This window comes from Phascolarctos cinereus, unplaced genomic scaffold (assembly GCF_003287225.1).
Source record: "Phascolarctos cinereus isolate Bilbo 61053 unplaced genomic scaffold, phaCin_HiC Scaffold_726;HRSCAF=1367, whole genome shotgun sequence".
Taxonomy (NCBI): Eukaryota; Metazoa; Chordata; class Mammalia; order Diprotodontia; family Phascolarctidae; genus Phascolarctos; species Phascolarctos cinereus.
The window spans coordinates 414,551,702-414,566,417 of record NW_027556098.1 but is presented as its reverse complement, the minus strand read 5'-3'; the positions used below and the strand labels follow the sequence as shown (position 1 = coordinate 414,566,417).

General features: G+C 49.8%; 1 protein-coding gene across 1 annotated transcript; it reads right to left on the bottom strand.

Moving 5' to 3' along the window:
• Positions 1-2,117: 2,117 nt before the first annotated feature.
• LIM2 (lens intrinsic membrane protein 2) lies at positions 2,118-10,146 on the bottom strand. The gene is made up of 4 exons (XM_021004075.2): positions 9,972-10,146; positions 3,424-3,573; positions 2,705-2,839; positions 2,118-2,576 (listed from the first exon to the last, which is right to left on the bottom strand). The coding sequence occupies exons 1-4, from the start codon at positions 10,144-10,146 to the stop codon at positions 2,515-2,517; spliced, it is 522 nt and encodes a 173-aa protein (XP_020859734.1). The 3' UTR covers positions 2,118-2,514.
• Between the last annotated feature and the right edge of the window lie 4,570 nt (positions 10,147-14,716).

The window sequence follows — 14,716 nt, the reverse complement described above, 5'->3', positions numbered from 1 at the left end:
CTTGATAATCTCTTAATTCACTTGTAGCTCTAAAACCTGTGTTCCTCTGCTCAGATGCCTTCAGTTTCTCCCACTCACTTCTAGGATAAAATATAAACTGTTCAGCCTCGTTCTTTAAGACCCTTTACAATCAAGCTCCCACCTGCCTTATTTCATACTCTTCTTCACAAACTCCAAGTTCATCTTAACTGGACTCATCATTGGTCCTTGATCTTTTCCTGTGCTTGTTGCACGCATGTAGTCCATCTCCTACAACAAAAATATGTTCCCCCCTCATCTTTAAGGTCCAAGTCTGTAGTCACTCTGTAATCCTTCCCCACTGTCTCCCCATCTCCCCTCAACTAGAAGTGTCCTTTCCTTCCTCAAATTTCCCCCAAAGTATTTAGTTTTAATATCTCTTTTGATCTTATTACTTTTGCCACTAGGATTAAGCACTGGATGGAGAACTGGACCTAGAGTGAGGAAGAGATGAATTCAGATTTGACCCAACACTCATTGGATGTATGACTTTGGGCTGACAAGTTACTTAACCTCTTTCAGCCTTAGTTTTTCTAACCATAAAATGTGGGATCATAGCAGCACTCCCCTTCAAGGTTGTTGAGAGGATCCAACAAAATTATATTTGAAAGCAATAAGCACAGAGCCTGACATATAGTAGGTGCTTAATAAATGTTGCTTCCCTCTTTTGTCTTCCCTTATATGGACTTAAAGCTAGTCATGACATGGAGATAACCCTGGGCTCCTCAAAAGGTTCTGATATAATGAAAGCTCTCAGTTAGTGACTTGAGTGGGGAGTCTTGGAGTCAGGAAGATCTGAATTGGAAACTTGCCTCAGACACTCCTTGTCAAGGATCAACCCACCTCACCAATCACCTTTAGTTTTTCCCAGTACAATGAACCTTCATCTCATCCTCTAACACCTAGCTGATCCTCATCAACCCACCTGGCTATGTCTCTGGGCAAGGAACTGGTCATGAGGTGGATTCGATGACTAAGAGACAGAGGTCCCAGAGGGGTTAGATCCTGAGGAGGTGGGTGCTAGGGGGGATCAGAGGTTATGAATCAGGGGGCATTTGGGTCAATTATTGGCAAGAAATTGTTGGACATGGGGGGGCAGCTAGGTGGCGCAGTGGATAGAGCACCGGCCCTGGATTCAGGAGGACTTGAGTTTAATTCTGGCCTCAGATACAGAACACTTACTAGCTGTGTGACCCTGGGCAAGTCATTTAACCCCCATTGTCCCCCCCCAAAAAAAAAGAAAAGAGAAAAGAAATTATTGGACAGGCATTAAGCAATAAGTAGTCAGATATTAAAGGCAAAGGGTCAGTTTGTGAGGGCAGAGATTAGCACCTATCCCATGCCACTTGTTGCAGGTTAGAAGTCACCCATCATAGGTGAGATGTTGAAAGTTGGAAGACATATGTCACCAATTACAGTCCAAGACTAGATAACTCTCACACATGAGGGGAAGGGGAGGAGAGGGAGTCCTAGATTGAAGGTGACAGGTTCAGAGGCAGCAGGAGCAGGAGGCTGAGAATGCAGAGGTGAAGATGGGGGTCTGGGAGGCCTTACCAATGTTCTTGATGATCTTACACTGTTTTCTCACACATATGATCCATGGGCTGGCAAACACCATGAACTCATGTTCGTGGTGGTAGAAGAGAGCCCAGTACGGGACGAAGAATGACATGGCCAGGAGGGCCACACTCTTGAGGAAAAGGATACCAGGGGTACTGGGGAGCAAGTTGAGATGCATCTTGGATGGCCTGGCTCAGCACCGCCTTAATGATGGTTATGACCCCATACCTCCCCAGACACCTCCCTCAACTGCCACGGAACTCTGTTACCCAGCCCCCACCCTTTCAGTGACTTGGGCGTCTTAGTTCCTCAATCCTCCCCAGCCCCATTCGTAGGCACAGATATCTTGATCCTCAGCCTCTCTCTCAAAGAACCAGGCATCCCAAACCCCACGCCTGCCCTGTCAGACATCCGGGTTTCCTGACTCCCAGATGCTAGCTCCTTAGGGACTGAGGCATCTTCATCTTCTCAGCCTCACTTCCTCAGGGACCCCAATAAACACTAGGATAAATATTGATCTCAGAGACCACAAGTGGGCTTCACAGTAGTTTTATTAGAGGTCAGAACAATCCTTTCCATTCTTCCCTCCCCCCTGCCTCAATCTAGCTCCCAGACATTCAGACTCCTGTCCCAAAATTCTTTGGTAGCCCAGATATCCAGCTCCTATGGCTGGCCCACAAGGGGCTCAGGTGTCTGAGCCCCAGCTCTCACCCCTCCCCCAGATCCAGGTATCCTGACTCTGCTAGACCCAGCTCTACTCCCCTCAGAGACTCAAGCATCCGGACCACCCTACTCCCACCCCTTCAGGGACCCAGACTTCCTGTTCCTTCAGCCTTCATTGATGTCAGATCCCAGTGTGAATGGGAGGGTGGGGGGCAGTTTGTTGTTGGGGTCAGGGACAGGGAGTATCCAGGGCTCCATAGAGGATGCTAGGACTCAGCGAGGCCCAGACAGGCGGCGACATTCGTGCATTCGATAGGCACACATGTAAAATATTCCTACAAAGATAGAGGTTATGAGGAAAGCCAGGCCAAGGATCCAGGCCCTCCTCACCCCCACCAATTCACCATAGTCCCTCCCACAAATCCTGACTGATAGCTCCTCTCTCAGCCTGGTCCACCATTACCTGCAAAGAAGGTCATAAGCAGAGACACCCAACCCAGAATGTAGGACCAGGAGAAACGCCAGTCACCAAAGCGCCGGCCTAGGAAGCTGACGGTGACTCCAGTGTAGATGGCCATGGCGAGAAGGACGAAGAGAGCTGAGACACAGACAGAGGCCCAGGGGAAAGATGGAAGTGGGGATGGGGTGCAAATGGGAAATGTTAGGGTAGAAATTGGGGTGGGGAAGGAGGATGAGAGTAAATATGACAATAGGTACTAGGGTGGGTACTGGGATGCAGTTGGGAGCAAGGATGGAGTAGGGTAGGGGTTGAAGACGGGGGATGGAGAGGTGGTTAGGAATGCAGTTAGGGATGGGGAAAGAGGATGAGGGCATGGACCCGGGGTCACCAGCTCTATATCCATGGAGCTGGAGTTGGTGTCAGAGAATATGCTTAAGAATGGGGATGGCAATGGGATTGGTGATGGGTTTGTGGATAGTGATAAAGGATGAAGAGATGGGGCTAGATTCAGGGCTAAAACTAGGATCTCTGATTCTAGGTTCACAGATGGACTGAGGTGAGAGTTGGGGAGGGGGATGGCATGCGAATAAGGACTGATAAAGGGTCATTGTTGTTCCTAGGTTCCCACTGATTTAAGTGGGTCCAGGCCCAGTTGGGGGAGGGCCTAAGGCCAGGCAAATGCTGGATAGGAGAGGGGAGGAGGGAGGAGGGTGGTCACTTACTGGAAATAAAGAACATGATGCCTGCTGAGAAGGGGCGCGTGAGGCGGTGGAAGGTGGGCAGCTGGGCAAAGGCCAAGATCCCAATGACGATTCCCGCAAAGCAGCAGAGGGCAGCCAGGATCATGAAGGCTCGGGTCGCATTCCAATATGCTGTTGAAGGGTTAACAACTGCTCACATCTTCCATTCTTAGGCTCCAGCCATGGCGTGTTGGGGACTTACTGGGGTGGAGTATCCAGACACCCTACTCCCCACTCCCACAACTCTTATCTTCCACCTTTTATCCTGCTATATTCCCCACTCCCCAACATGCCCTTTTGGGCTGTTAAGTCATTGACTCCTTGCTACAAGTGCCCATTCGTGACCTCTCTTAGTCCTCATACTCTTTCTCCTTCCCCTAGCATGATCTCCCCAACCTCCATTCCCCTCCTAACATAGAGATCTCAACTCACTCTGTCATCAACAATCTGCTTCTATTCCCACCAGTCTCCTGAAACTGCCTTTTTTCATGGGTACCAATGGCCTTCTCATTACCAAATACAATGGCTTTTTCTCAGCTCTCAGCCTCTGGAGCACTTGATAGGGCCTCTGCCCTCTATCTTCTTCTTTCTCCACATATTTGTCAAAGTAATTCTCCTGATCTTCCCTCTCCTATCTGGTGGCTCCCTATTACCTAGAGGGTAAAACACTGACTACCCAGCCAGCTAAAAGACCCTATAGAGTCTGAAGGCTCACAAAGTACTCTCCATACACAACGACATTTGAATTTTCCTGTGGCAGCAAGCAAAGGAATGGACCTCAGAGTCTTCAGGCCCAACCCCCTCATTTTACAGATGAAGAAACTGAGGCCTAGAGAGGTTATGTGAATTGCTTGAGGTCTCATGTCATTAAATGGCAGATCTGGGGTTCAAACCCAAGTCCTTTTGACTCTAGATTCTGTGTTCTTTCCACAAAACCCCAATTTTTGCAGAGAGACTATGTGATTTGTCTAGGGTCACACAGCTGATCTGTGGCTGCGTGTTGGCCATCCCTTCACTGAAAATTGAGCGAGCATGACATCTTTGTCTTTAATCTGAATTATTGAGAAAAATATGACTTCACGAGGGCCACAATCCAGTTTGTGTCAGAGCCAGGAATAAGAATAGGGATTAAAAGTCGTTTGAGACTTTTATAGAGGCAGCTTGGAGGGCTGCCCTTTTCTGCCTGTTTTTCCAATGCCCCTTCCACATTTCCAGCTTGATTGGGTGAGGAGAGCTTCCTCAGCTTCCTCCAGATCATTGCAAACCCAGGGGTCATCCCCCACATCCTTATCTGTGCCCTGAAGAATACTTTTCTTCCTTCCAGGCTCAGTATAGGCACAGCCTATGGAGAAACCCTCTACAGATATATTCTCCAAGAGCTGCCCAGCTCTAATGATCCTCCAGGATCAAAGTGTTCTCTTCCAGTTTTCCCGGAGAACTCAGCCCCTTCTGGCCACCCTCTGACTTTGACAAGCCTCTCCACACTCAGAGGGGTTACTGGTGGGCTTGGGCTCAAGGCTTTCCCAGCTTGGCAGGATTGGTCAGGCTTTTTTTGATGTCCTGCCATAGTCTCTGAGAAGCCAAGGTCTCAAATGACTTTTAATCCCTATTCTCATTCCTGGCTCTGACACAAACTGGATGTGTGACCCTTGTGAAGTCATATTTTTCTTGACAATTCAGATTAAAGGCAAAGATGGTATGCTTGCTCAGTTTTCAGGGAAGGGATGGCCAACACACAGCAGAACAGAGTCAACATCCAAAAAGATATTGACCAGCTAGACCAATGGGGTTGAATCTCATCAGCTGAAATGAACAAGGGATAAATGTAAAAGTTTACACTTGGGCTGAAGAAGTCAACTTCACCAGTGGAAGACAGAAGAGGTTTGACTGAGCAGTTTGTTTGAGAAGGATACAGGTTGGTTTTTGTTTGTTTGTTTGTTTGTTTTTGTCTTTGTTTTTACTGGTCAGGGGAAACTTGCTGACAATGAAAGCTGTCCCAAAGTGAAATGGGCTACCTTGAGAAGTAGTGAGTCCTCTGACCACCCCTCCCCACCAAGTATTCAAGAAGAAGCTAGAGGACTCCTTATTGGGTATGTTCTAAGGGAAGATTCTTTTTCATTCATTGGTTAAAAGAGATAGCCCCAGAAGTTTCTTCCAGTTCTGAGACTCTGTGATCCAGAGAGGTCCCATCCCCTCCCCAAGCCTTTGTTTCTTCTGAAAAGTGGCAATAATAATAGCTACATTTATATAGCACTTAAGGGTTGCAAAGCACTTTATATCTCATTGGATGCTCACAAAAGACCTGGGAGGTTGGTGCCATTATTATCTCCATCTTACAGATGAACAAACTGAGACTGAGACCAGTAAAAGCCATTGTTACACAAGAGTCTGAATCAGAATTTGAACTCAGGTCTTCCTGACCCTGAGCCCAACCCTCTACTGTTCCTTCCAGCTACCTCATACTTGTTCTAACTCCCTCACAGAGCTGTTAGGAAATGTGTAGAAATGTGATGTCATTAATAAAACAACAAATGTTTCCAATATCACATTAACAGGATCTATGATAAGAACTCTCTTGGTGATAATAAGAATGAAAGCAGGTAACACTTATGTAGCCCTTTTCCACATACATTAATTAGCTCCTTTGATTCTCCTAACACACATAGTCTTGTGCAAATATTACCTCCTTGCATCCCCACAAAAACCCGGTGAAGTTGGCCTGAAACTTGTAACTTGTCTTCCCCATATAGAGAAGCTGCAGTGTGTCAGGGTCACACGATGATTAAGCCTCAGGTCTTATATTAGAGATCAAGGTATAGAATCCTGGAACCTGAGAGTGGGGAGGGACCTTTGAGATCAAAATTTTAGAACACATCTCTCATTTTGCAGATAGGGAAACTGAGGCACAGAAAGGCAAATGGAGCTAGAAGTAGAATGGAGCCTAGTTCTTCTCCCTTTGGGTTGTTCTGCAGTCCAAGGTTTCTTTGAGCAGTAAAGATCAGTGTTCTGGGGCAGCTAGGTGGCTCAGTGGATAGAGCACTGGCCTTGGACTCAGGAGGACCTGAGTTCAAATCTGGCATCAGACACATGGCACTCACTAGCTGTGTGACTCTGGCAAGTCACTTAGCCCCAGTTGCCTCACAAAAAAAAAAAAAAGGATCGTTGTCCTAAGGTTGTTTGCAAGCTGCACCACCATGTCCTTCTCCCTCCTTATCACCACTTCCTGGGTCTCCTGCTTCCCTTCAAGTCCCAGCTGACGTTCCAACTTCTGTAAGAAGCCTTCCCCATCTCCCTTCACTAGTGCTAGTGCCTTGCCTCTGATATCACCTCCAATTTCCCTGTTGGTGGCTTGTCGTTGGTGTGTGGCTCCCCTCGTGAGATTTCGGGAGCTCAAAAGCAGGGACTCTTTCCTGCCTTTCATTGCTTTTAGTGCAGCACCTGGCACCGGGTAGGAGCTTAATGTCCCAGACCCTGACCTGGTCCCTCCAACTGTATCCTGAGTGTCCTCTGCGTTTGTTGCCTTTCTGTCTTGTGAGCTGTTTCCCCTGGATTGATCTGATTTCTGTTTCTAGCTCTTTCTGTTTCTCTCTGTTCATTTTTCTGTCTTTGTGTCTGTGTCCATCTCAGTTACTCTAGGATTTTTTTCTTCTGCCCTCCCCATCTCTGTCTCTGTCTCTTCCTTTCTCTTCCCTCCTTCCTTTCCTTTCTCATTCTCCCACCTCCCATTCCTTTCTCTCCCTCCTTTCCTCCTCCTCCTCCTCTTCCTTCTTCTTTTCTTCTTCCTCTTTTCTTCTTCTTTTCTTCTTCTTCTTCCTCTTCTTCTTTTATTCTCCTCCTCCTCTTCCTTTCCTTCTCTTTCTCCCTCTTTCTTCTCTCTCCTTTTCTCTCTCTCTGTCTGTGTCTGTGTCTGTCTCATTGTCCCTTTCTGTGTCTCTGTGTCTGTCTCTCTCTGCCTGCCTTCCCCCACCCAGCTCCATTGCTTGATTTATCTGTTTGTGTCTGCAACCTGTCTTGGTTTATTTCTGCCTCTCTCCTCATCTCTCTGTCTCTGTCTCTTCCTCTGTCTTCCCTCCTTTTTTTTCCTGACCTCCCACCTCCCATTTCTTTCTCTACTTCTTTTCCTCCTCCTCCTTTTTCTTCTTTCTCTCTCTCCCCTCTTTTTTTCTCTCTCTCTGTCTCTGTCTCTCTTTTCTGTTTCCCCATTGCTTGATTTCTCTATTTATGTCTACAACTGTCTTCATTATTTCTGCATCCCTCCCTCCTTATCTCTCAGTCTCTGTCTCTCTGTTTCCACATCCTGCCTCCCTCCTGTCTGTTTCTATATCTCTTTGTTCCCCTATCTCTACCTCGATGTTCTGGTTTCTGTTGCTATATCTATCTCTTCCTTTTTATTACCATTCTATCCCTGTTTCTATTTCTTCTTGGCTGTCAGTCTTCCTAGATCTGTTTATCATTCTTTATTTCTTCATCCTGGTTTTTATCTGCATCTCCATCTCTCCATCAATTCTGTAATCATTAATTTAATGTACATGAATAACCAGGCTACAAAGGAGATTGTGATGGTGGTATATACATACGCAGAGATATATGCCAAATATTTCAGGAAAATTTGAGGGTGGATTTAATGTGTTGGGAAGAAAAAAGAAAAATGAAGAGAAAGAAAGAAAGAAAGAAAGAAAGAAAGAAAGAAAAAAGAAAGAAAGAAAGAAAAAAGGAAAGAAAGAAAAAAGGAAAAGAAAAGAAGGAAAGAAGGAAGAGAAAGGAAGGAAGGAAAAAGGAAGGAAGGAAAAGAAAGAAAGAGAGAAAGGAAGGAAGGGATGAAAACAAGAATTTATTAAGCATCTACTGTGTGCCTGGTACTATGTTAAACACTATGCAAATATTACATCACTGCAACACTGTAGGTCATTATTATTATCTCCATTTTATAGATGAGGAAACTCAGGTAGACAGAAGTTAAGTGACTTGCCCAGGGTCACACAGCTAGTAAGTGCTTGAGTTCACATTTGAACTCAGGTCTTCCTGACTCCAGGCCTATTGCTCTTTCCACTGCACCACTATATCCGAAGGTTCTGGGAGAGGGGAGGGAGGCAGGGGGAGGGGGACAATCAGGATAAGGAGCCTGCAGATAAGGCCGGTGTGTTCTCAAGGCACTCGGGGCAGCTTGGGCCAGTTTGATGAGAGAGGTCATGTCCTGGATGGAGACATGCAGCTTGGCAGGAATGGCGAGGGTTGGAGTGGAACTATGTGAAATTACCCGGGAAAGCTGGGTTGGCCGCAGGGCGCGGAAGGTTTGAAGTGGCAAATGGAGGAATTTGCTCTACCTTCTAGACGCAATAGGCATCTAGCGCAGTCCGCAGCCCTGTGAGCAGGAGCAGCGCGCAGTGACACCTGTGTCTGAGGAAAGCGGTCTGGCAGCTGGGGACGGATCTACCCAGTGCAAGGGCGTGAGCAGGAACAAGCGAAGTTTTCAGAGCTTTTGACTCCCAAAGCGGTGGGGGATGGGAGCAGCTTTACAGAGGTCCAGAGGACAGAAGTACTTTTCTGAGCCCGCACAACCAGCGACTGTCTGAGCCAGAGCTAGGCTTTCTTGGCTCCAGCCTCCCTTTTAGCTAAACTGTTGCTTCATGTGAAAAGACTGGACCCAATAGTCTCTGAGGTTCCTCTCAGTTCTAGGTTTCGTTGTCTGTTCTAAGGGCCCTCCCAGCTCTGACATTCCCTGTCCTAAGGTTCCCCTCATTCCTGACATTCCCTGTTCTAAGGACCCTCCCATCCCTGACATTCCCTGTCCTAAGGTTCCCCTCATTCCTGACATTCCCTGTTCTAAGGTTCCCCTCATTCCTGACATTCCCTGTTCTAAGTTCCCCTCATTCCTGACATTCCTGTTCTAAGTTCCCTCACCTGACATTCTGTTCTAAGGACCCTCCCATCCCTGACATTCCCTGTTCTAAGGTTCCCCTCATTCCTGACATTCCCTGTTCTAAGGTTCCCCTCATTCCTGACATTCCCTGTTCTAAAGACCCTCCCATCCCTGACATTCCCTGTTCTAAGGTTCCCCTCATTCCTGACATTCCCTGTTCTAAAGACCCTCCCATCCCTGACACTCCCTGTTCTAAGGACCCTCCTGTCCCTGACACTCCCTGTTCTAAGGTTCCCCTCATTCCTGACATTCCCTGTTCTAAGGTTCCCCTCATTCCTGACATTCCCTGTTCTAAAGACCCTCCCATCCCTGACACTCCCTGTTCTAAGGTTGCCCTCATTCCTGACGTTTTCTGTTTTAAGGATACTCCCAGCTTTGACATTATGTTCCGGGATTCCTCCTAGATCTGAGATGCTCCAAGAGCACCCAGTTCTAATGATCTGCATATCTGTGAATCCCCCCAGACTCTGTACTTGTCCACCCACTCTGGTGTTCTCTGGTGCCTGCCCGGCCTGCTCTATTCAGTTGGGGCCAAGCCCGCTGTCCCAGCAGCCTTTTGCCTGGGTCCCAGAGGTGGACGCCCTCACCTTACCAACCCCAGCCCTCTTACCGATGCTCTCAGTCTGCAGATAGCATTTGTTGCTGAGGCAGTAGCGCCACAGACCCTGGTGGGCGAAAGCCCCAGACAGCCGGTACTGCATCCAATGGTCTGTAGCTGTGGCAACCACGAGGAGGATGTTGCCCACCCAGGCACAGAAGAGGCCCCCGCCCATGAAGCTGTACATGGTGTCCTGAGAGGGGGGAGTGGGATGGGAAGAGGAAGAGGAGAGGTGAGGTAGCTGCAGAGATCAGGTGCTTGGCCTCGGGACTAATCCCTGCCTTGGAGGCACTGGGGACCTTGAAAGCACAGGAGGCGTGCATCACCCAAAGGGCAGAAGCTGCATGCCTGGGTTTTTGGGGGTGGTTCAGAAGGTGGGAGCTGGGGATTTTATGTCCTGAGAATGCCAGGGTCCTTGTAGACCTGCTTTTGAGGGTCTGCTGGTAGACCCACTCTGCGTCTCACAGTTTAGTAGCAGAGGTTTGGATGTCTGGACCTTTAGAGAGGTAAGAACGGAAGGAATGGAGACACCAGGTTCACCAAAACCTGAATGTTCTGGGTTGGGAGGAGGCGGGGCTGGCCATCGGAGTGTCCCAGAAGGTATGGAGACAACAAATCCTGGAGAGGGTCTAATTATCTGAGTCCTTGAGGGGGTGGGAGTGGTGGAACCAGTAGGTTTGGGTCACTAGGGGGCAGGGGCAGGGGAGGGGCAGAGGCTGGGGCATCAGGATGCCTGGGTTCTAGGTCCCCTGGACACATGAGCTATTGAGCTAGATACCTTGGTGTCTCTGGGGGTCCAAAGATGTAAGACACCTGGATCTCCGGGGGAAGGAATGTGGATACCTGCATCCTTCAGGGGTTGGGGCTAGGGAGGTGCAGACCCCTAGGGTTATATTGTCAGGAGAATCAATTATCTTGGCAGCCCCCAAGGAAGCAGGACAGATGCTTGGATCCCCAAGATGGTGGCGGTGGTGGGATTGGGGATGTGAGTCCCTGAGGGAGCAGGAGCTGGGAATTCAGGGTCCTTGGGCCCTGCTGGGGATTGGGATGGGGATCTTAGCAGTCTCCTAGCATAGGAGCTGATGCCTGGCTCCCTACCTTGGTCGCAGAGATGGTGCCGAGCCCTCCGATGATCACGTCCCCCTGGCGCAGACTGAATCCCAGCCCAGCCCGGCCCCAGCCCTTCCTGAATGCCCTCCCCTGGTGCCCCCAAATCCCTTAACCCCTGAGGACAATAGGCCCAGGCACCAGTAGCTTCTAGTCTCTATAGTTGCTGAGTTGGCGAAGCACGCCCTAAATGGGAGTTGCTGACATAACTGATTTGGGGGAAAGGGTAGGCTCCCCGCACCCAGCTCCTCAGGGTCTCCCCTGCCCTCTCCTTTGATCTCCCTCAGCTGATTTGTGACCCCCATAGTTACCTGGCCCCTCCCAGCTCCGGAATATTCCCCTTTCTTGGTTAAGCCTCTGTTGTCAAGACTGGAGACCGAGGACACAGAAATGACTGATCAGAACATTTTTATTAATGGACTGGGAGACCAGGATGCTTGGGTTTCTACAGGATTAAGAGCTAAGGGATTGGGGTGAGGGGGCAGTGATGGGGATTAAAATGCTCAGGGTCTTTACTGGGGGCCAGAATAGGAATTAGAGTGCCTATTGTGATGAGAAACTTGGGGCAAAGAAGGGACCGCCAGATGCCCAGACCTGCTGGACAAATGGGGGATGGAGACCCAGTCTTCGTTGTGGGAACCTGGAGACCTCAGTCAGGGTCAGAGGCGGGGATGCAAGTGAGTGTGGGAAATGAGAATGAAGGTAGGAATAAGGTTGTGGCTGTGTGGGTGGGAGTGTGGTGGGAGATGGGATGGATTTAGGGCTGGGATATCCAGGTCTGCTTTCCAGCTGGGTTTCCAGAGGAGAGCAACTACACCCTTCAAAGGCCACACACAAAACTGGGAAGGTGGTCCAGACACTGGGAAAGCACTCCAGATGCTGGGAAGGTGCTGTCTGCTTAGGGTTGGGAGGCCTGAGCATCTGGGCTGCTCTCCTCGTTCCCAGGGTCCAGGAGCACATTCTCAGGGCAGACCAAGGTGGCATCTTGGAGACTCTGGACTCCCCGGTACTCACTCTCCCAGTCCTCAGCAGGCAGGGTGGTGGGGGGAGCTGAGGCCCGCTGATGCTGGTACCTGCCATCACAGTCCTCTGTGGGCTGTGGGGGAGGGGCAGGGGGCCTGCAGGGCTGGGATTCTCTCTCCCACCCCTCTGGCGGTGGCAGGGTGGAGGCGACAACAGCTCTTCCACGGTGGTACCTGCTCTCCCACTCCTTGGATTTTGGCGGAGGAGCAGGAGGTCTTCGGCGCTGGTACTCACCCCCCTGGTCCTTAACAAGAGGTCGCGTGGGTGAAGGGCGCACCCTGCGGTTCTGCTTGGCGGTGCCCACAGGGGCTCCCAGCTCTCTGCCCCTTGAGGGCCCCACCTCCCCCCGCCAAAGAGCTTCCCTCTGGCTCTGGCTTCTGGCCCAGTGCTGTTTGGGGGTATCCTGGGCCACTGGCTGATCCGAGGCTGGTGGCCGGGCACAACAAGGATTAGGGTGGCAAGGACAAAGGGTGGGGCTGGGCCTCAGGCTGTAGGCCCCAAGCAGGGCGCTGTGGAGAAGGTAGGAGAGGGCATCCAGTCGGATGGGAATGGTGAGAGCAGCCATGCCTTCAGGAAGCTGGGGCAGCCCAGACCCGCTGCCATCACTGTTCCAGGCCCCACCTGGCTCAGGGCCAGGGGCTGGGGGGCCGGGATGGAGGCTGGTGACTTCTGGGGCTCAGACAGGCCAGTCCTGCAAGAAGAGATGGCCAGAGGTCAGACTATCGCCATCAAGGAAGGGAGAAAGTCATGCTAGCCTTACTGCTGCCCCAGATATGCCCATTCATCCTCTCATTGTCTGAGTCTCTTTCTATCACTAGATAAGATTCCTAATACAGAACTGGGAGAAACTTAGAATGTGGGATGTCAGAGCTAGAGGGAACCTTAGAACAGCAGTTCTCAGGACCCTGAAGACCACATGCACCGCACGCGTGCGCGCTTTTGTTTATGTGGGTTACATCTATCAATATTTACCACACTGGAAATTAAGACATCTTGTCATTATTATGGGAATCACTTTCACCTTTCAGAACCTTTGAACGGATCTGCAGAACCACAATCTTAAGACATAGAGCATGGAATGTCAGAGCTGGCAGGGTCCTTAGACAGCATTGAATTTAACCTGCACCCTTCTCCCCACCCCCATTCTACAAATGGGAAAACTGAAGTCCAGAGACAAGGAACTGACCAACCTCTTTTCAGTAAGGACTGTTTCATTTACCGTATTGGGATCCCAGTACCTGGTTCAGTGCCTGGCACACAGTAGGTGCTTAATAAATACACTGATTGAATGTAGGTACCTGAGGGAGTTGAGGGCAGAACAGGACTGGAACCCAGGTCCCAGGACCTCAACCCAGGTCAGTTCTATATCCCACACCCAGAGCCCCTCCGGTCATTCTGCCTCGGAAGATCTCTGACCCTCATCTCTGATTCTGTTAAGTCTCCCGGTCTTTGTTTTTCTCGGACTTCGCTCACCCTGCGGACCCCGCCCTCTCTCGCCACTGATCCATCTTGGAAAACAGGTCTCTTCTCTAGCTGATCTCCACCTGCAGCCCGGAAGAAAGGGATAGACTGGAATCCCTCCGCGGGCACGTTGGGAGCAGGAGCCGAAGTAGGCGCAGGGGTGGGGCCTGTGGAAGATTTAGTCCCCACTCCGCCCCCGCCCCCAGATTCTCAGTCAGCCTCACTGAGGGACACCAGCTTCAATTAATCAACCAATCAACAAAGGTTCGTAAGTGCCTTTTGTTAGAGGATGGATAGGCAAAGACTTAGGTGAAACCCTCACCTCAAAGAGCTTCCATTCTGAGGGCGAGACACGTCCACGTAACAGCGCTATCTGTACAAGCAATCTGAGAGCGCGGATCGCAGAGTTGAGCACAGTGCCAGGCTCCTAGTAGGAGTTTAATAAGTGCTTAATGGCTTTCTACCAAATGTATACAAGGTAATGAGTAGGGGCAGGGGCACATCAGCAAAGGCTAAAGTGGTCCCTGATCTGAACGGTGAAGGAAGCTGGGGCTTCTGAAAGGTGAAGGTGAGGAAGGGGAGTCTACCGGGCATGCGGGACAGCCGGTACAAAGGCACGGAAGAAGGGAAATGGAATTTCGGATACAAGGCGCAGTAAGAAGTCCAGTTGGGCCACATTCTAGAATGTGAGGAGAGTAGCTCGTATTAATTAAGCGTGGAAAGGGCATGAATGCCAAACAGAAGATCAGGTCAATGGCGTTTGTCGAGGCTGTGTCTTACGTGTAAGACACCATGTTAAGGCACTAGATTTACAAAGACAAAAACGAAACATCCCTCCCTGTCCACGGGGATCTTCAAGTCTCTCAAGGGATACCAGTAACATAAATTAGTAAAAGATAATTTGACAAAGAATGGAGTGGTCAACACCCGGTGGCTCTGGGAAGCCTTCACGGATGAGGTGGTCCCTGGGCTCGCGCTTTGAAAAAAGATCACAACGTTGAGAAATGGAGATGAGTGGGGAAGGAATTCCCTCCCCACCCCCACCCCCGCCCCCACACGCAACACACTCCCTACAAAAATATCAGTGTTCTAATTCTTCATCTCCTCACTTACCCCTATGAGGAGCTTGGGTTTCTGGGTTCTTGTACCCATAATCCCTTCTACAT